The sequence below is a fragment of the Acanthopagrus latus genome, unplaced genomic scaffold (genome assembly GCF_904848185.1).
Source record: "Acanthopagrus latus isolate v.2019 unplaced genomic scaffold, fAcaLat1.1, whole genome shotgun sequence".
NCBI lineage: Eukaryota > Metazoa > Chordata > Actinopteri > Spariformes > Sparidae > Acanthopagrus > Acanthopagrus latus.
In genome coordinates, this window is record NW_023504061.1 from 23,849 (window position 1) to 44,002 (window position 20,154).

The 20,154-nt window shown below is 43.9% G+C and overlaps 1 protein-coding gene across 1 annotated transcript; it reads right to left on the reverse strand.

The window, feature by feature from the left end:
• Positions 1-363: 363 nt before the first annotated feature.
• Positions 364-8,884, reverse strand: LOC119016115 (putative bifunctional UDP-N-acetylglucosamine transferase and deubiquitinase ALG13; the record flags this gene model as incomplete). Its single annotated transcript, XM_037092014.1, has 18 exons — positions 8,606-8,884; positions 6,551-6,634; positions 6,159-6,209; positions 6,024-6,070; positions 5,735-5,807; positions 5,541-5,622; positions 5,165-5,294; positions 4,938-5,001; positions 4,250-4,367; positions 3,995-4,059; positions 3,773-3,873; positions 3,468-3,541; positions 3,018-3,282; positions 2,782-2,868; positions 2,518-2,594; positions 1,922-2,216; positions 802-878; positions 364-557 (listed from the first exon to the last, which is right to left on the reverse strand). Coding segments are annotated over exons 1-18 (2,004 nt in total), but the record flags the coding sequence as incomplete, so codon positions are not given.
• Between the last annotated feature and the right edge of the window lie 11,270 nt (positions 8,885-20,154).

The following is a 20,154-nucleotide window of genomic DNA, read 5'->3' on the forward strand; positions in this document are numbered from 1 at the left end:
GGACTTTAACTCTGAGCAGATTACCAAGGTCTCATAGTGGAATAATTTAACAGATAAGGAAGGTAGTATCCCACTACAGTGGAAATAGGTCAACTGTGGACCAATTAGGTGACGTTTGAGGAAGTGGGCGGAGCTTTTGACCAGAATCCATGAGACTACAGACAGAGACACACACTGACACATAGACACATAGACGCACAGAGACACAGAGACAGAGAGACAGACATACACCACAATCAGTTCAGTCGTGGACCAATCAAACCTGTTGAACATCCAGGACAACAAGTCCCACCTGGAAGCTCCATAGCGAGGAGGTCTGGCTATGGGGTGGTGGTGTGGGGGTGCAGTGGGGGGGTAGGCCATGGCTCCTGGGTAGGGCGGGGTTGGTGGGTGGGGGTGACCAGCGGGCGGGAAGCGGGGGGGGAGTGCAGCGGGGGCGGGGCCTCCATAGTAGGATGGTGGTGGCATCAGAAGCTCTGTCCCCGGCCCTCCACTGCTACCATGAATCTTCCTGAAGTTGCAATGGCGGTGATGACGCCCACCACAAGAGTCCAAGTCTGGATGGGGCCAGAACGAGATCAAGACAGAGTTCAGCAGGGGGACACAGAGGTCAGGGTGGGTCAGAATAGTCACAAGGGGGGATCACAGAGGTCAGAAGGGGTTCACAGATACTCATAAGGGGGGGATCACAGAGGTCAGAAGGGGATCGTTGGGGATTCACAGAAGTCGGGGGGGGGGGGGGGGTCACAAAATTCGGAGGAGTCACAGAGGTCAGGAGGGTACCACAGAGGTTAAACATACCAAGGTCTCCATTTCTGGTAGGAGCAGCAACATTCCAGGCAGGAACTGGATTCAGGTCCGTTGGGGGGAACAGGAGTCTGACACAGAGGCAGAGACAGAGATGTACTGAACTCTAACTAACTCAGACCAGACCTCCTCAAAGTCACCAGTCTGAGGGGATTCAGTCTGTCCTCAGTGGTCTGAGGGTTCAGTGATATTATCAATAATATTAAAATCAACAATATTATTATCATCAATAAAATTGTCATGTGGTGGTTTCGTTGCCGTTCACCGTGACCTGAAGGTGTAGTTCTCGTAGTTGTGATAATATCGTCTTCCAGGGTGGTGTAATGGCAAATAAATCTAGGTTATGATCATTCATATAAATAGATTTGGGAGTGTCCCATGTAGTCCCAAATGATGCTCTAATAATGAGTTTTGAGCCTGATAAAAGACCAGTTTTTGATTCACCCTTTACGATCACAATGTTAAAATGAATGAGCAACGAGTGCAGCCACAGCTCACCCAAGGCCACAGATAGGGGCCTGGGTGAGACATTTTGTAGGCTTTTACATAACACATTCAAAAATGAAAACAGTAGATAACAGTCTTGTGTGATCATGACGAAGGGGGGTGGTCCAAGTGGGCACTGGTGACCTTGACCCCAGGTATAAAAGTGGGTGATCCGCAGAGATTTCTCAGTTGCCCCGGGGTACCTCATGGATTTATAACTTCTTCTCTTCGAATAAACACCTTTTTGGACTGAAGACTTCCTGCCTCACCTCTGTTTTGGACTTAGTCTCTGAGCTGTTCTTGCCTCTGATTTGGATTTAATCTCTGAGCTGTTCTTGCCTCTGATTTGGATTTAGTCTCTGAGCTGTTTCGCCTCTGATTGGGACTTTAACTCTGAGCAGATTACCAAGGTCACATAGTGGAATAATTTAACAGATAAGGAAGGTAGTCTCCCACTACAGTGGAAATAGGTCAACTGTGGACCAATCAGGTGACGTTTGAGGAAGTGGGCTGAGCTTTTGACCAGAATCCATGAGACTACAGACAGAGACACAAACTGACACATAGACACAGAGACACACAGAAACAGACATACACAACAATCAGTTCAGTCATGGACCAATCAAACCTGTTGAACATCCAGGACAACAAGTCCCACCTGGAGGCATCATAGTCAGGAGTTCTGGCTATGGGGTGGTGGTGTGGGGGAGCAGAGGGGTCGTGGGCCATGGCTCCTGGGAACGGCGGGGGATGCGGGTGAGGGTGACCCACTTGCTGCAAGCGGGGGGGTAGTGCAGAGGGGGCTGGGTCTCCATAGTAGGATGGTGGTGGCATCAGAAGCTCTGTCCCCGGCCCTCCATTGCCACCATGAATCTTCCTGAAGTTGCAATGGTGGTGATGACGCCCACCACGAGAGTCCAAGTCTGGATGGGGCCAGAATGAGATCAACACAGAGTTCAGCAGGGGGACACAGAGGTCAGCCGGGGGTCACAGAGGTTAGGAGGGGGTCACAGTGAGTCATAAGGGGGGGGTCACAGAGGTTAGGAGGGGGTCACAGTGAGTCATAAGGGGGGGGATCACAGAGGTCAGGAGGGGGTCGTTGAGGGCGTCACAGAGGTCAGGAAGGGGTCACAGTGAGTCATAAGGGGGGAATCACAGAGGTGAGGAGGGGGTCGTTGGGGGGGGTCACCGAGGTCAGGAGGGTATCACAGAGGTTAAACATACCAAGGTCTCCATTTCTGGTAGGAGCAGCAACATTCCAGGCAGGAACTGGATTCAGGTCCGTTGGGGGGAACAGGCGTCTGACACAGAGGCAGAGACAGAGATGTACTGAACTCTAACTCAGACCAGACCTCCTCAAAGTCACCAGTCTGAGGGGACTCAGTCTGTCCTCAGTGGTCTGAGGGTTCAGTGATATTATCAATAATATTAAAATCAACAATATTATTATCAATAATATTGTCATGTGTTGGTTTCGTTGCCGTTTACCCTAACCCGAAGGTGTAGTTCTCGTAGTTGTGATGATATCGACTGCCAGGGTGGAAGTAGGTCAACTGTGGACCAATCAGATGATGGCTGAGGAAACAGGAGGAGATCCGGCCCGAATTCATGAGGCAGACAGAGACACACACAGACACACAGAGACAGAGAGACAGACATACACGACAATCAGTTCAGTTGTGGACCAATCAAACCTGTTGAACATCCAGGACAACAAGTCCCACCTGGAAGCTCCATAGCGAGGAGGTCTGGCTATGGGGTGGTGGTGTGGGGGAGCAGAGGGGTGGTAGGCCATGGCTCCTGGGAACGGCGGGGTTTGCGGGTGGGGGTGACCAGCTGGCTGGACGCGGGGGGGTCGGGCCGCGGGGGCTGGGCCTGCATTGTGGGATGGTGGTGGCATCAGAATCTCCGTACCCGGCCCTCCACTGCTACCATGAAACTTCCTGAAGTTGCACTGGCGATGATGACGCCCACCACGAGAGTCCAAGTCTAGATGAGGACAGAACGAGATGAAGACAGAGTTCAGCAAGGGGTCACTGAGGTCAGCATTGGGTGACAGAGATCAGAAGGGGGTCAAGGAGCTCAGCATGGGGTCACAGTAAGTCATAAGGGGGATAACAGAGGTTAGGAGGGGGTCACAGAAGTCAGGAGGGGGTCACGGGGGTTAAATATACCAAGGTCTCCTGTTCTGGTAGGAGCAGCAACATTCCAGGCAGGAACTGGATTCACTGGTTTCAGGTCCGGGTGTCTGACACAGAGACAGAGACAGAGACAGAGATGTACTGAACTCTAACTAACTCAGACAAGACCTCCTCAAAGCTTGACCCCCTTCAATGTGAAATATATTTCCACACAACGTCTCAGAATTCTTTGTAAAGATCAGTTTAACTCTCACACTCCATCTGTCCTCATCTGTCTGAGGGTTCTGAGGGTCTGGTTTTAGGGTTAAACTTAGTGTCAGGTATAAGTGGTTTGTTACTTTTTTCTGAGTTCCTCGATGATGAGGGTGACGGCCGTGGAGTCTGTTTCTACTTCCTGATTGAAAGCGTTAGAGTACTTCCCTATTGCCTCCAAATGCACCTGAAACACAGGTGGAGGTGATGACACCCACATGTGAGACAGACAACAAAAGCCGTCCACAACATACACAGTCCTGACCCTGATTCAGTATTAACATCAGTATCGTGAAGTGTAATGTTACCTGACAATTGTCTCCCAGGAGGTACTGCCTTCCTGCAAACAACTTGTAGTCTGTCTTCTGCATCTCTGTCTCACACACACACGCACAGATAGACAGACAGAGAGACACACACACACACACACACACACACACACACACACACACACACACACACACACACACACACACACACACACACACACACACACACAATCAGAACTACTGTCTCAACAGAAACCCTCTATATTTTTCTGTCAGATGTATGTAACCAGTTACCTTCGCAGGTATCCAGCCGGATGTTAAACTCCACATCTCTGTAATACTCTGCGTCCAGAGACCTCATCACCTTATATGAAAGAGACAGTCTGGCGCGGGGCGGGGCTTCTAGTGGACACTGACCAATAAAAACATTCAATTTTGCTCCATTTCTCTGACGAGTTTATGTTTTATTACCTACAAATTTAACTGAAAAGCCACTCAGAGCTCGTATGTGTGAGTCACCATGAGCCAAGCTCAGTTCTGTTCACACGAGCAGTGACCCGAGTCTGAAGAAGGAAGCAAAAACCAGCAGTTCCTTCAGTGGCCACCTGAGGCTTCAAAAGCAAGTCAATCCCCATAGATTCCCATGTTAAAATGTCCAAATTTACAGCAGATATAAAAATGTTTGCAGCCTGGTACAAAAACAGTTTTGGTCATGACAACTGTATGGGGGGTGAGTTTTTCTATAACTCACCCATTTAGATATAATAAGGCTTAAAGTTAGACATAAAAAGGGCATGGCCATGCCGTAGCTGTTTGGTAGCTTTGAGCTAGGTGGGCGTGTTTCATCAACAGGGCTTCATTCACCATTTTTAGATTAGCTGAGACTAGGAGCCCCGCCCACTTTGAGCTTCAGAACAAACCTGCAGGTGACACCATGGATCATGCATTCCCCCACCATCCCCACTCCCACCCCCACCCCCACCTTTGCCCCCTCTGTCACAGCTCCTCGCGTCTCTTCAGCAGCTCCCCCGGACTCCACATCCTCCCTGCTGGACAAACACACAGGTGTGTTAGAGAGTGACATTATAGCAGTTACCTGAACATCACGGACAACAAACAGAAATCCACATCAAGCCAAGAAATCTGACGGCAGTGCGATGATGTCATCTCTACATCAGCTGTCAATCTGTCGAACATTAATGTGTGTACCTGTGAGCTTGATCCTCAGGTGTGCTGTGTCTATAGCGCTGACCTCCAACTCTGCAGGCCTCCATCGCCTGACAGAGCTCCGTCTCTTCTGACAAAAACACCCGAGTGTAGAACAGCTCATACAGGAGAGCTAGACAGACAGACAGACAGACACAAAGACAGAACACTGTTTGTTCTTCTTTACTTGTGAGGGCCCTCACTGTCATGATCTCACCGACACCACCATCGAAATACATCTCACCTGAACCTGGTTCTGACCTGAACCTGGTTCTGACCTGTGAACCTTCACTAAGACCAACACAGTGGGTCTGACACTAAATGTTGCACACAACAGTTGTCAACCATACTGAGCCACCAATCAGTGATCTGCACTCACACTGACGGAGGGCGGCAGAGGCGTGGTAAGTCCTTGGGTAAATGATGTCATAGTGACCATTGATGGAGTGGGACAGCATCACCTGGACAACAGACAAGACAGAGCTGGCCAATCAAAACACAAAGAAGAATGTCATGTGACCTGCTATGTTCATCGTCATGACAACCATCAAAGGGAAAAATAAGAGTATTCACCTCAACTACGAAGTTGTCCTCTGAGATCACTTTGGCTGGAATCCCCGGGTAATCGTAGATCAGGAAACAACACCTACACACACACACACACACACACACACACACACACACACACACACACACACACAGACACAGATAGACACACAGAAACACACAGACACAGCCACACACACACACACCCAAGTCAAGTTCTGATCTAGGTCTAGCTCTGGCCTAAGCTGATCTGTAGGTGAAAGCGATTGACTGATTGAGGTCACAGAAGGTGAGTGAACACCTGAGAGCCTCTCACCTGTACAGCTGAGATAAAGCTTTGATCTCCACCTGACCCACCGTCTCCTGAAAAAACACACTCACTGTCACACATTGCCACAACTATCCACAGGTAAAAACAGTGATTCAATGGTCAAAGGGCACAGCAGCTCACGTTCGGGTTCTCCACACGTCCCAGATGCTTTTCAAAGGAACCTTCAACAAACTGAAAAACAGGGTGGAGGAGAGGGAGGATGTAAGAGAGGAGGTGAGGGAGGAGGTGAGGGTCGAGATGAGGGACGAGGTGAGGATGGAGGAGAGGGCTGAGGTGAGGGTGGAGGTGAGGGAGGATGTAAGAGAGGAGGTGAGGGAGGAGTTGAGGGTTGAGGTGAGGATGGAGGAGAGGGCAGAGGTGAGGGTGGAGGAGAGGGCCGAGGTGGAGGACGAGGTGAGGATGGAGGAGAGGGCAGAGGTGAGGATGGAGGAGAGGGCAGAGGTGAGGATGGAGGAGAGGGCAGAGGTGAGGGTATAATGAATAAATTCATTAGTTAACGATCTCAGACTCACCAGCTCAAATTTACATCTGTTGGCTCTCATGAAGTTAGCGCAGTGCTGACGGACCCTCCGGTGGTAGTTCTGAGAGTAATACAACTACACACACACACACACACACACACACACACACACATTAATTAAGCATCGTGACAAATGTTAGCGTGATGATAATCTGTCTGTGTATATATTTTGTCAGATGAAAGAAGTAAACTGGCCAGGTACAGTTTTATATTGAGGCCAGTGTACTAAAAAGCCTGTGTAAATGTGTAAATGTATTATTTTATTGGTAAGAAATATTAGCGACTAAGGAGTGAGTTCATGAGCTTGGTCAAGAACTCACAGTAGGGAGGGAGTGACATAAACTAGTTTATTTGGAAATATTTTTCATCATTATTGTGATTAATTCGGTTATAAGCTGCTCATAGATATTCCATCTTTTGTTATGTTTATCTTAGCTGGATCAGCAGCAGCCAGGGGTCAGAGGATGCTCAGTCAGTAAAGCAGCACAAGATGGAAGAGCAGGGCCAGATCAGATAACTGAGCCATATCAGCCTAATGCAAAAGAAATAGCAGTTCAAAACTTGCAAGCAGAACCCTACATTTCCAAGAGAAATGGTTTAAAAGAATTTCCTTGGATTCATTACAGTCATAGTATGAATGTAGTCCTGTGCTTTTACTGTGTAAAAGCATTTCAACTTGACAAGTCCTCACTGACGAAAAACACTGATTCAATATTTGTCTCCGCTGGGTTCAGAAATTGTAAAAAAGGCTGTGGAGAAATGTACAGATCATACAAAAATCAAGTCTCATAAGCTGACAGTTACTACACATTGTCAAAAAGCAAATCCATTTAATTCTCAGCTTTCTAGTGCATTGGCAGCATCACAGCAAATAGCAAGGGCATGCTTGATGAAGATCATGAGCTGTGTGCATTTTCTAGGCAGACGAGGCCTGGCTCTCAGAGGAAGGAAATCTTTCTTGTGATGCCATTGTGGACCAGTATCCAGAGATTAACAGGAGGATGTTGGATGTGCAGTTAGCCATGTTCACGTCAAAGAACACCTACATATCAAGCACAGAAGCTGCAGACATCCTGAGAGGCATGCTGCCTGAAGTCAGAGGTCTATTTGATCAGGTGGAGGTCCTTGTGAGGCTGTTGTTGGTTGTTCCAACATCGTCTGCTGAAGCTGAGAGGAGTTACAGTGCACTGAGGAGGTTAAAGACCTGACTCAGCAACTGCATGAAGCAGAAACGCCTGAACAATGTGGCAGTTTGTCACATACACCAAGAAAGTGTTGATGCCTTGGACAGGAAGAAACTCTGCCAGAATTTTATCTCTGCCAATGATCGAAGACGTCATGTGTTTGGAACCTTTGGATGAGTTGATTATGTTGACCCTCCTGTGGACTTTGGGTCAAAATGACCCTTGTTCACTTTACATTTACATCAAAAATAGGATTTTCTTCCATATAACTGCCTTTAAAATGAGTTTTACACCCATTTCAAATAAAATTGATTACTTGACTACTTACTCTGAACTATGGACATTTTATTCAATTTCTCCCCACCTGTGATATTCCTACCAGTTTGACCTGCCCACTACTGGGTGGTGATATGTAAATGAGGACTGTTATTATTTTATTATTATTAAATATTATTAATATTTAAAAATAAATAAAACTGGTTTGATGAGTTGGAGTGAAAACAAGGTTAAACACCAGGTGATAACGTTTTGCTACATGCTTTGCAACCACTCAAACCAAAAAAGGGAACAGTAAACTTAAAAGTAGCAATAGAAAACTAAAAGAACTACTAGAAAACACAGTGAACTGAAGGAGTTAGAGTTTTATTAAAAATACGTGTGTCTCCCCCCACCTCTGAATCAAAACTTCGTCCTTGCTTGTGTTTATTCAAAACTGGCTTAAATGTGGTATCTGTTTCAATGGCGACCTGCTCAATCAAGACTGTGTGCAGAGTGATAACTTTAGACACCAGGTGCCGTCACCTGGTGACACCAGACCCCCACACTCCGCACCGCCATTAGCTGTGACTTTTAGCCCGACTCACCCGCTCAGACACGGCTCGGAACAGACTGCACGCGTCCCGGGCCACCATCTTCCTGTAGAGGCCCAGACTGTACAGGTACTTGTCCATGTCGACGTAGAACTTATTGAGGGCTTTCTTCATCCTGCCGCCGGTAAACACACAGCAACATTCACGGTAACGTCGGTAAACTCGCTCCAGTTCACGCGCCACAGCTCGAGTCGCCGTCCACTGGAATGGTCACGATAGATCACTGTCATCTGAAATATGTCAGCAATGCTGGTTACTGATTGGACTGGTCCGTCCTGTGAACCGGAAGGACATAGTTTACATGTTTTCAAAACAAGAGCACCGCTAGTGACGACCTACGCGCCGCTATTATTTAATTTTGATGCAAGACATGGATATGATGATGTTTGAAGTTTTATGGTGTTTTACCTATTTCGGCCATAAGCGGTCATATTGACATATTGACACATCATTTCGCAGGGTTTCATCAAGGCCGGATTATCCATAGACTGGGTTGGGGTGTCACCTCATGATACAAGCTTTAAAAATCTTTTACGTAAATGTATATATTATTCACTGGAAATTGTTGAAAGACCATACATTACTCGTTTATGAATATTCATTTCACAAAAATAACAGCAATAATAATAAAAAATCACGATTACATGACCCAGTCACAGCAGAAGCACAAAGAAGACTGATATCTGAGACTGCTATCAAAGTTAGTAGATCAGGTTTATATTTTCACAGCCATTTGGTTTATAACTCTATCCTGAAGCTACGGAATTTCAGAATAAAAGCCTGTGACTTTCTACTTGGCATCTGAGTCATCTTTCTAGCCCAGGCCTTACATATGGGGTGTTTTCTGAAGCCTAAGATTTGTCTGATAAAAGAGTTCATACTTAAAACTTAATGAGCTTATCTGTTAATTCCTCTAGGTGTTTCAGAACTAATGTATAATTTACTTTGTGTGTGTGTGTGTTTGCTTCATAAGGGAGACTAGAAATTTTTAATACTGTTTGAAGAAATTTGTATTTGAAGAAGTTTGTACTTCTGGTCTGATCATGAAAGTGTATAAAAATTAAAACATCTATCAACACCAACATTTGAACATGCTTGTAATGTAGGAAGACCTGAAAGTGTAATGTAGACGTTCACACGTTCACACGTTTGTACATTTGAGATCTAATCATGAAAACATTTTCAGCGTACATATAGTTCAAATACCCATCAGCACCAACACTGAAGTGTCTCCCCTTGTAAAAATATCTGAAGGGTAAGACAGTTTCCATGTACTCTTGATAATGATAAAGGAAAGTTCAGTGCTCACAAACTTGAGCTGCTGAGATTTTAACAATTCTAAACCCAACCAGGTTCCCATATGGGCAGAGGCTCTTCCAATTTTTTTTAAGTTAACATTTGTGTTAACACTCGGACTAAAGTGTGCATATCACACTTTTGCAATATTACACTTTCACCTTTCATGAGAATACCTTCTTAATCCCTTGTGTTTCTGTTTTAGTCCTTTTGAACAATTTTTCTGTGGTGTATAGTAGCTCTGCGCAAGCACCGTCCAATTTGTTATACCCCCCGTGCAATGACAACAAAGACTGTTCTATTCTGTTCTATTCTATTCTATCATATTTAAGACCACCATCTCAATATGAACAGATGCAATTTTGGAGCCACAAATCCACTTACATTGTGCTAAATAGCCACATTTGCCCAACAATCATTGAAAGTCACCTACCCATTCACTGAGGCCAATTTCTGCAGTATACATGAAGATCGGGCTTTGCAAGTGTTCGGCTGATACTTGTTCAGCCAGATCTTGGTGTTTGGACTAGCAGTGAGTCTTGCCATAAAGCTGACACTAGGACCTGTGACATATCTCATGGCTGTAGTTTTGGACCCAGAGGCAGACACAGTATACCATGTCCAGTAAACTGGATTTATTGTGGAAGCTGGTGGAGGAAAAGAGCGGCACTGGGTAAGGCAGCGGACCGGAAGGTAGGTGAGCAGGTTGGAATGGTTGAATTTAATGAGTTGAGTTGTAAGATGGTTGGAGGTGAAGCTGGCACTGGAAGGTGTTCCACTTCCTGTGTGTAGCCAAACTCATAGTTAATGATGCATCTGACCACTGCTGTGTCATCCATGCACCTCACAATATAACAGATTGGATGCCCAAACATATTCCATAGGTGTGTGTTTGTATGTATGTATGTCTGCATGTATGTATCTATCTAGAGGAGCCTCACCAAATGAAAAACACACAGGGACCACACAACTGAAAATACATACGTCAAGTAGATGGACCTTTTGCAGGTTAGTAGTATAAATAATTAGTAGTGGTCATTTCTGTTAAAGTAGGTTGTTTCCATCAGCCGTTTTTCTAAGAGCCACACTATCACAGAGCTTGGCCTAGCCTACTACATCAGATACCATAAAAATCACTCTAACAGGCATGAAAACGGGTCAGGGTTGAAAAAGGTGAGAAGGATTCGACTCCTCTCGGGGGTCCAGGGGCATGGCCCCTCGGAAGACATTTTTTAATATTTCATATTCAAGAGCATCAACCTGATGCATTTTTGAGAGAAAAATCAAGCAGAATTACAAGACAGTATGAATGTATAACAAAGTATCTATCTATACATGGTCACATTATGCTATATAAGAAATGAGACTGACAACTTCTCTCATGACATGCGCAACAGCACAAATTTAATAGCGCAATCTGCTGCAGAATTAAAAAAAGCAAGCCCTTAAAGAGTGTGTTTTGACTGTGTCTTCTTCCTGTGCACTTCTGTTTGACAGTGTGCCTGCAGTGCATGGCTGCCCTTGCTTGCATAGTTAATAGCAGTTTTTATACCGGGCAGCAAGCCGCCAATTCTGTTGTACTTTTTGTGGCTAGGTCCACGGATTTAGAGAGAGGGCGATATATTGGAGGTCTGTTCTGGTCCACCAATTTGCCGCCTGGGAGATTACACCTCAGAGGTTATCTAAATCCGGGATGTTGATGTGCCAGCTATGGCATGAGATGGGTGGAGGTGTAAATGACCTGCACTGTTGTGCGACCCACAGCCGGGGAGTTTTAAAACCAGGAAACAGCTGATCACAGCAGTCAGTCCATCACTTCATCCACGGACATTAAGATGAACAACTGGACAGCTGCAGAGATCCAGGAGATGCAGCGTCTCCTCGATCTCTGTAGCTGTTTGGTTGTGTCCACTTGTCGTTGTAGTGGCAAGCTATGAATGGTTGCTACTTTCAAATTAAAAGCCCCCCCGCTAAGAACCCAGTTCTAAACTCTATATATGCACTATAAAGCTCTTATTTGAAGACAAATTCTTTCTTTTTCAGACAGAGAATGTAATACACTCTCTCTCTCTCTCTCTCTCCCACAATATTCTGCGTCTACATGCCGTGTTCCCTCAATACTTCTGTTATCATCCCTTGCTCGGTCATTAATCTAAATTTTCATAACGTAAAAGACGACACACAATGGGTTTACTTACGGACATTTTCAGTGCATCGAGTTTGAAGAAATGTGTTTTTACGAATAGATTCCGGTGTCTTTGAAAAACAGTCATTAATGCTCTTTCTGCCTGGTGAAAGACATCTTAAACGTTAAATTAAACGTCAACATCTTCCCAAAATGTAAACGACCTAACCTGAATCGGCATCGTCATGTTGTCTGCCTGCAGCCGCTGCTGACAACTGCGGTTGGTCAATGTACGGTTAAAATGACATCAAGTGTTCAATGTTTACACCTCCTAACCGGGAACTTAAAAATAATATGCGTCTCACCTGAGCTGGCATTGCCATCTTGTCTTTGCTGCTGTGATAACTTTAATTGCCGTCTCGTATTGCCGCCTTCTTCTTCTTCTTCTTCTTCTTCTTCTTCTTCTTCTTCTTAAATCATTAAATCGTCCTCCCTGACCACCGTAGCAACACGTAGGCGTGGTTTATATGGGGCGTGGTTTGTATGGGCGTGGGTTGTGGTGGCTTCGTGGGTCCCAGTGGCTGCAGTTGAGTATTAATGGACTTTCACAGGAGTGGCAGCTCATTTCTAGGTAAGAGTCAACTTCTGATTTCTTTCTGCTACAGTGCTGACTACTTTTTTTTGTCTGTTTCTTTTTTTCTGCTGAAGTATTCTTCTGGTGTGAAATTGACGGCCACTCTTTTTTTTTGCTAAATGTGAAACTGTAACCGATTTTTTTCTGTTTCATCCGCTAAAAAGTTAGTTTTTTTGTGCTACAGTTAGAGAAGGTGGACTTAAAGACTGTGTAAGTGAAACTATCCACTGTTTCTGTTTGAGGACGAGTTGAAGTCTACTTTTGCTTTAAAAGGTCCTTTGCTGTAAAAACTTTCATGGCATTTATTGTGCCCTGTATCTTTGCTTCTTCCGTTTCTCCTCCTCTGTCTTTCTTTACCCCGACGCCTTCCCCTGTGTCTTTGCTTCTCCTGTTTCTCCTCCTCTGTCTTTCTTTACCCCGACGCCTTCCCCTGTGTCTTTGCTTCTTCCGTTTCTCCTCCTCTGTCTTTCTTTACCCCGACGCCTTCCCCTGTGTCTTTGCTTCTCCTGTTTCTCCTCCTCTGTCTTTCTTTACCCCGACGCCTTCCCCTGTATCTTTGCTTCTTCCGTTTCTCCTCCTCTGTCTTTCCTTTTCTCTGACATGTCCCTCTGTATCTTTTCGTCTCCCATTTCTCCTCTGCCTTTCCTTTTCTCTAACAGCTCAGCTCCTCCTGTGTTTGTACTTCTATTGGTTTTCCTTCTTCATCTTCACTCATCTTGTCTGAAGGCTCCACTTGTGTATTTGTGTCCCTCATTTGTTTTTCTCCTTCACTCCTTGTTTTTTCAATAAATTCCTCATGTGACATCCCCTCCTGACACACCACTTGCACTGTGAGTCCTTCATTGTAAGAAAATAATGATTGGTAACACATGACAAATTGCCCAGTAATAATATTGTGTATGATATCTACCTAAATTGATCATCTGTGTAAATCCAATGTTTCCTATGATAATCTGGAATAATCAAGAAAAAAATTCAAATGATAACAAACAACTGTACTGTCTGTCTTAAGTCTGTATTATTGTATTTTTCATGACTGTTTGTGTCCACTTACCAAATATTAGTATGTTGACTTCAAGTGAAGAACATATATAACAACATTAACATTTTCAGATCAGTTTCACTAATGTCATTTTAAATGACATGCACAGAAAGCTCCTTTAATCACTTATACACAATGGCAGAGATTCTAAATATTTCTTCTATTGACACAAATGTCCATAATTTAAAAGGAATGGTTTAACTACATATGACTTACAGTTTTAATTATGTGAATATGTATGTTGTAAAATGAACTTACTAAAGGCGTCTTCAGAGTGACAAGATCCAGTGTAACACTAGCTGAATTCAGTGGTAGGACTCGAGATGGGCTCATCAATGCTTTCTCATCCTGTAAATTTGACAACATAAATGTAATAATTGTAATAAAAAATAACATACTGCATTGACATTTCTTGTTTACAAATAAATAGATTTATCAAGAATGAACTTCAATCCCCAATTTGCAGGTCTTCTTCCAATAAAGGTTTTAAAATTACTGTGGTGACTTCTTAACAACTTCAAAACACCTCCAGTGATAAAGACTCAGTACTTTTTCCATAAATGGACCTCCAAGACCATAAGTTTGTTTGCTGCTGCTTCTTGTGACCTTGCTAAAAACTGATCGAGCCCCACCGACCTGTCCTTGCATCATGTCTTCCTTTCTCTGTTTCTCTTTTGAATCTTCTCTTTCATTTGGTCCATATTTCCCTGACCTCATCCCATCGTTATCAGATGAGCTCTCCTCTGTTTCTGAAAACCATAAAGACATATTTTGCTCAGTTTGGACTTCAAGATTCTGGTACGTGTCAGCACTGAAACTGATGACAAGTCTCACCTGTCGCTGCAGGATGGGCCACTTAAACTCACAATCATATGTCCCATCTCCTTCAGAGGAGTGCTCTCTGTTTCAAAAAAACATCAAGATTTATTTTACTCATTTTGGATTGAAAATTCTCACAAGGAATCAAAACTGATGACAACTCTAACCTGTCTTTGCAGGACATAGCGCTTCACTGTCTTTTTCTTAGGCAGGTTGGGAACCCTTTGTGTAACTTCTCCCTCTGACTCTTCTGAATCGTCATCTGAGTCATCCTGCATGGGTTTCTAGTCATCTGTCCCACCCTCTCAACCGTCATGATGGTCTGTCCCGTCATCTTCTGAGGAGGATGGTCTGTCCCGTCATCCCCTCAGGAGGACACCATCTTCTATTTTTAGAAAAGGGCAATGACGATTGTCATGATTGAAAGCACAGGAAATGATTCAAACAACTCTTACTTTTTTCTGCTGGTTTGGAGGCACACATTTCTGTTTTCTGGAGAATTTGTAAGTCTTTTAACTGTGGTTGGCAGATTCTCTTTACTTTCAGAGAGGGCTGAGGACTCAGTAATTTACCTGCAAGTATTTTCTGTTATATATGAGAAAGGTCACACGCCCTACATGAGTCTTTCACTTTTGTGCTCCGGAAAAATTGAAGACTCAAAACAAAAGACGAGGATGAGGACACCCAGCTGCCACACCGCTTAAGTGTTCATGTTGAACTGTATTTGAGGGGAAAAAAAAAAGTTTCTGTTTATAGTTCTGCTCCAAATGTTCAAAAGTTGGGCCATTTCAAACATGTGGATTAGTGTTTTTAACAGGTAAATAGTAAAACAATTATGAGTGAATGAATGAATCTTTATTGTCATTGTACAAAAATGTACAACGAACAAACTCCATTGCTGTCAGAGAAAGTATAACATGTAAGAGGTAACAGAATACTATGCCTCAGCAAGTACAACGTAAAGTGTCAGCTGCAAAGTGTCAGCGCAATAAATTATGCAGAGATAAACTGTATATATAAAAAATAAGTCAAAGTCACAAAAGAGGAAGAGGACATCTACTCTGAATTTTGCCAGGAACCAGTGTTGAAAGCATGGCACTGGAGAGATATGATCTTGCCTTTTTGTCACAGTAAACAGAATGAGGAACCCACGTGCAGAGCATTGGTACAAAAGACTAGGGAAACTTTTTGAAGAGGGCTCTGGTACAGGCTGGTACTCGGACACAGAAAGTGTCCATGGCTGCACCTCATGCTCAGGCTGAGGCTCAGGAACAGTAAGCTGTAGCGGCGGTTCAGGTTCGGGAACAGGAGCAAGAAGACATGACTGAGTGGGGATTTTTGAGCGTGGTGCTACTAGTGGCACATGGGGACTTAAATTAGTATGTTAAGGGCCTAATAGGGATAACCTGGCTGCTTCCTGAGAATACAGATAATTACATGAAGCTGTCAACTAATCCCCATGTGGCCAAGAACTAACATTGCAGTGTAATTGTGGTATAGCTGGATCCTGGAATTGGAATGCTGGGTTATACGGATTTTATGGACTATTGGACGCAATTCACGCACATTAGTCTCATGCAGCCCAAAGACAATGTTGGATTTTGAAGACACCATATAGGTATATCCATTATAAAGGATCCAAGTTCACCCTCATAACCCATAAAATGAAGGTTAGGAGCCTGCAGTGCCTCTGACTAGAAGTCCCCGCAGAGGGTGGTGAGGACAGCGGAGAAAATCATCTGAAGCTCTCTTCCTCCCATCCAGGACATTGCTAAAAAACACTGCCTGACCAGGGCTCACAACATCAGGACTGACACCTCCCATTCCCACCATGGACTGTTCTTGCTGCTGGACTGGAAAGAGGTCCCACAGCCTTCGCAGCAGAACAGTCAGGTTCCACAACATCTTCTTCCCTTTTGCCATAAGACTGAATTCCCTCCTCCATCCATATTGTATATTGTGAGATGTATTGTATATATATTATACATTGTATTACATATATTTTGTCTGCACTTTTTAATGATTTATTTTTCATGTAAATACATGCTGTTTTTTAAAAAACCGTTAATCCTGCACTATCCTGAGCCACTGAAACTAAATTTGGTTCCCATTGCACTGTAAAGTGTAATTTGAATGACAATAAAAGAAAGTCTAAGTCAAAGTCTAAGTCTATAGCTGCTGCAGAATTCCAAATCACTCTAGCCCTGACCTCCAAATAAAGACATGGAGCAGTGGGCACTTTTGGACATTTTGGCACCTCCCTCTGGCAAAAAAGGTTGTTCAAGTAGCATCGACTGCACCTCACATCCATGATCTCACTAGGCACCCAGCATGTCACTACCAGTGCCTGACTATGCCAACCTAAGGCCCCCAGGAGCCCCAGGGGCTCCACCCCACGTCCATGATCTCAGTAGGCACCCAGCATGTCACTACTAGTCCCTGACGATGCTGACCTAAGGCCTCCAGGGGCCTCGCCCCACGACTAGGAGGCCGTGATCTCAGTAGGCACCCCGCATGTCACTACTAGTCCCTGACAATGCTAACTTAAGGCCCCAGGCAACCCAACACCTACATGCATCTTGAAATAATCTGAGTTGCCTCCCAGAGGCCCAAATAGGCCTCAATGGGCTCAAAGTGTTCTAGATGTGCCCAAAATTAAAATGTATTTTTACTTTGTCTGACTTGTCTACAGGGTCAAGCAAGAGCCCCAGATGGCTCCCAGGAGCCCCAAACTGAAATTGTAATTGAAGACCATCAGACATGTCTGCCAAGTGTCTGTGTCAACACTGTGGTTCAACACTGTGCGCCCCCAGGGGACCCTGAAAAGACCTGGGCTAGGGAAGGTACTAGAAGGCTGTGCTTCAGTGTTCTCCATGAAAGAGTGTTTGTGAGTCTTCAAGATTGACAGCATTTGGTGCTGAAATCAGTTTTTCTTACATTAAAGAATCTTAAGGGTGTATGTTGGGTGCTATAGCCTTTATTTACTGGGAGGGTGGTCTAAACGACCTCCTGAAGTTTGGGGTCAAATTCAGGTCACTTCCTGTTGGGACAGACAGACAATTTATGGGTCCTAATGTTCAGCTAGTTAGACCTCAGCTTTACAGCAAATGTGACAGTGAGTTGATACAGCCACATTTGGGTGAACAGGCCTCAGTCATACACTTGCAAAGTCTGCCTCTTGATTAAGCCTCGCTGCTTCTTCCACCAAAACTTATACAAATGATCTAGGCCCCCCACGGACCACGGTTATCCCCCGGCCTTGTAAATACCAGAGCAAAACATTGGTATCTCGCCCTTTCCTACCCCCCCCCCCCCCCCCCAAAAAAAAAAAAACCCCAACAAAAACAAAACAAAACAAAACACCAGAACAGCAAAAATAAGGGATTTTATTTACCCAAATGAAAAATACTTCAGGGTGAGCAATACCTAAAACAATAAACAGCACAAGCTGGGTTTTAAAACAAAAGTCAACATAAATACAGGTCTTCTTACCTCACTCCCTAACAAAAAACAGGAGAAAAAGGTGTACAAAGAAAAAAGGCTACTCACCCCTACTAACCTGGACTGAAAAAGTATTTTAACAATTATTTACAATATTTACAATATGTGCCAAAAAAGAGATACAAAATCTCTGCAACACCGAGATTTAAATTTGCAACAGTCACTAAATCAAGACAGTGATCTGAGTGAGAGAGAGGAGCTGGAGGGCTCATCAAGTTATTTCTAAGTTGTTTTTTTTGTTTTGTTTTGTTTTGGTTTTTTTTTAAATTGTATATTCTCACAGGATGGTCTCCACTGACCTTTAACCTTGACTCAGGCCTTCCCAGACCAGTTAGTCTTCTGAACTAATTTGGCCACTGAAGCAGATGGAGGGCTGAAACTTGAACTATGTACCGGGGGCAGGGCCAGAGGGCACGTGTGGCATCCATTATATTCTTAGGTCGAAGGGACAAAGTTGCATACGTTGGGAGTTTCTTCATTTCTATCATGATAACATGGTGTCCAGTTGTCTTTAGGCCTCTTGGGTCATATTGTTTTCATTTCCTATTAAGTGAGACAAACTATGTCATATGCACTTGTGTTTACTGACGCCTTCGCTTCACAGTAAAAGTGACTGGGAGTTGATAAACCCTTATTTGATTGAACAGAACTCAGTACTACATCATATTAATCTGTCTGTTTGTATAATTCAGAAAAAATAAAAAAAATACAACGTCTCACTTCTTAGGCCTCAGCCAGTTGGCTGATCACCTGTGGTGCTTCAAGGTCTATTTAACCACATACTATCATGTAAATGAATACAATATATAAACACATTTATTTATATATTGATCTTTACAGCATTGAGCATTGAGCCACCATGGTTAAAATGTACATCTCCTACTGCTTCAGGATCCAAAAGAGGACACAATAGCAACAGATCAAGTCTTTGACAATAGGCCTCAAATTAAATAGATGTAGAACCCAACAACTTTTCTCAAGACCTTTGAAACTTTGGAGTCATGCTTACCCTCTCCAAAATATCACGCTCCTCCCCCCAGCAGGTGGCCCTCAGGAATAAGGTTGGATGAAGATGCATTTTATGGCCTTGTGAATGGCCAGGACAACCAAGGGCCCTGCACTGGGGACCCTCATAACCCCCCAAGTAATGATTGGAGCAAATTCTGAAAATTAAAACAACATTTTTACTTCCCTGCATCATTGGTGGGAGTATAAGAAAACTACCTTCCTCTTCTGAACTGTTGAACATAGGAGACACCGCATAGGGCTTTTGGACAAATCTTTACTGTGAAGCTTTTCACAATTAGAAAAGCGGATAAATATGGAAAAATAGATACAAAAAACTCTTTAGCTAAACCCTGTTAACATTTAAATGTGAGGATTACTGGACTTATGACTTTGGGAAAACAAATTCCACTATTTTGCAAGTTGAACTGTTCTATTGATCACATCAAATTCAAGGAACTCTGCAGGGTGACTGAACGTTTTAATGCACATGCTTATTTTTCCCCTTTTCTGAAGGTTTTGAACAGTTTCCATTTCCTCCTGCTTTCTCCTTTCTTCCCCTGTGATTCTTGAAATTTCCTTCTCTTAAAGGGCATCTTCCAGGTTTGTGCTGTTCCACTTGATCCTTCTTCACTTTCCCTCTCATTCGTCTCCAAATGCTCCTCTTTTAGTTTTCTCCTTTGCACTTCTTTAGCCCTACTCCTCGTCATCACCACATGCTCCTCTTGAATCTTTGTTTCTCTCTTCTTTCCCTTTTCACTCCTACTCTCCATCTTCTCCAAAGGCTCCTCTTGAATCTTTGTTTCTCTTTTCTTTCCTTTTTTACTCTTACCCCCCATCTTCTCCAATGACTTCAGTTGAATCTTTGTTTTTCTCTTCTTCATTTTTTCACTCTTACTCTCTATTTTCTCAAAAGTCTCTTCCTGTGTCTCTTTCTCTGTCTTTTCTCCTTCTTTTATCTTATCTTCTGTCTTATATTTGTCTTCACCTTCAGTCTTTGACTTCTCCAAAGAGCCCTCATCCACCTTCATTCACCTTCTTTTTCTTGTCCATTATATTGTCCCGCCCTTTCTTCACACAGATTCTTGTGGAATGTTGTGTCTGCCACTGAGACTTCATTC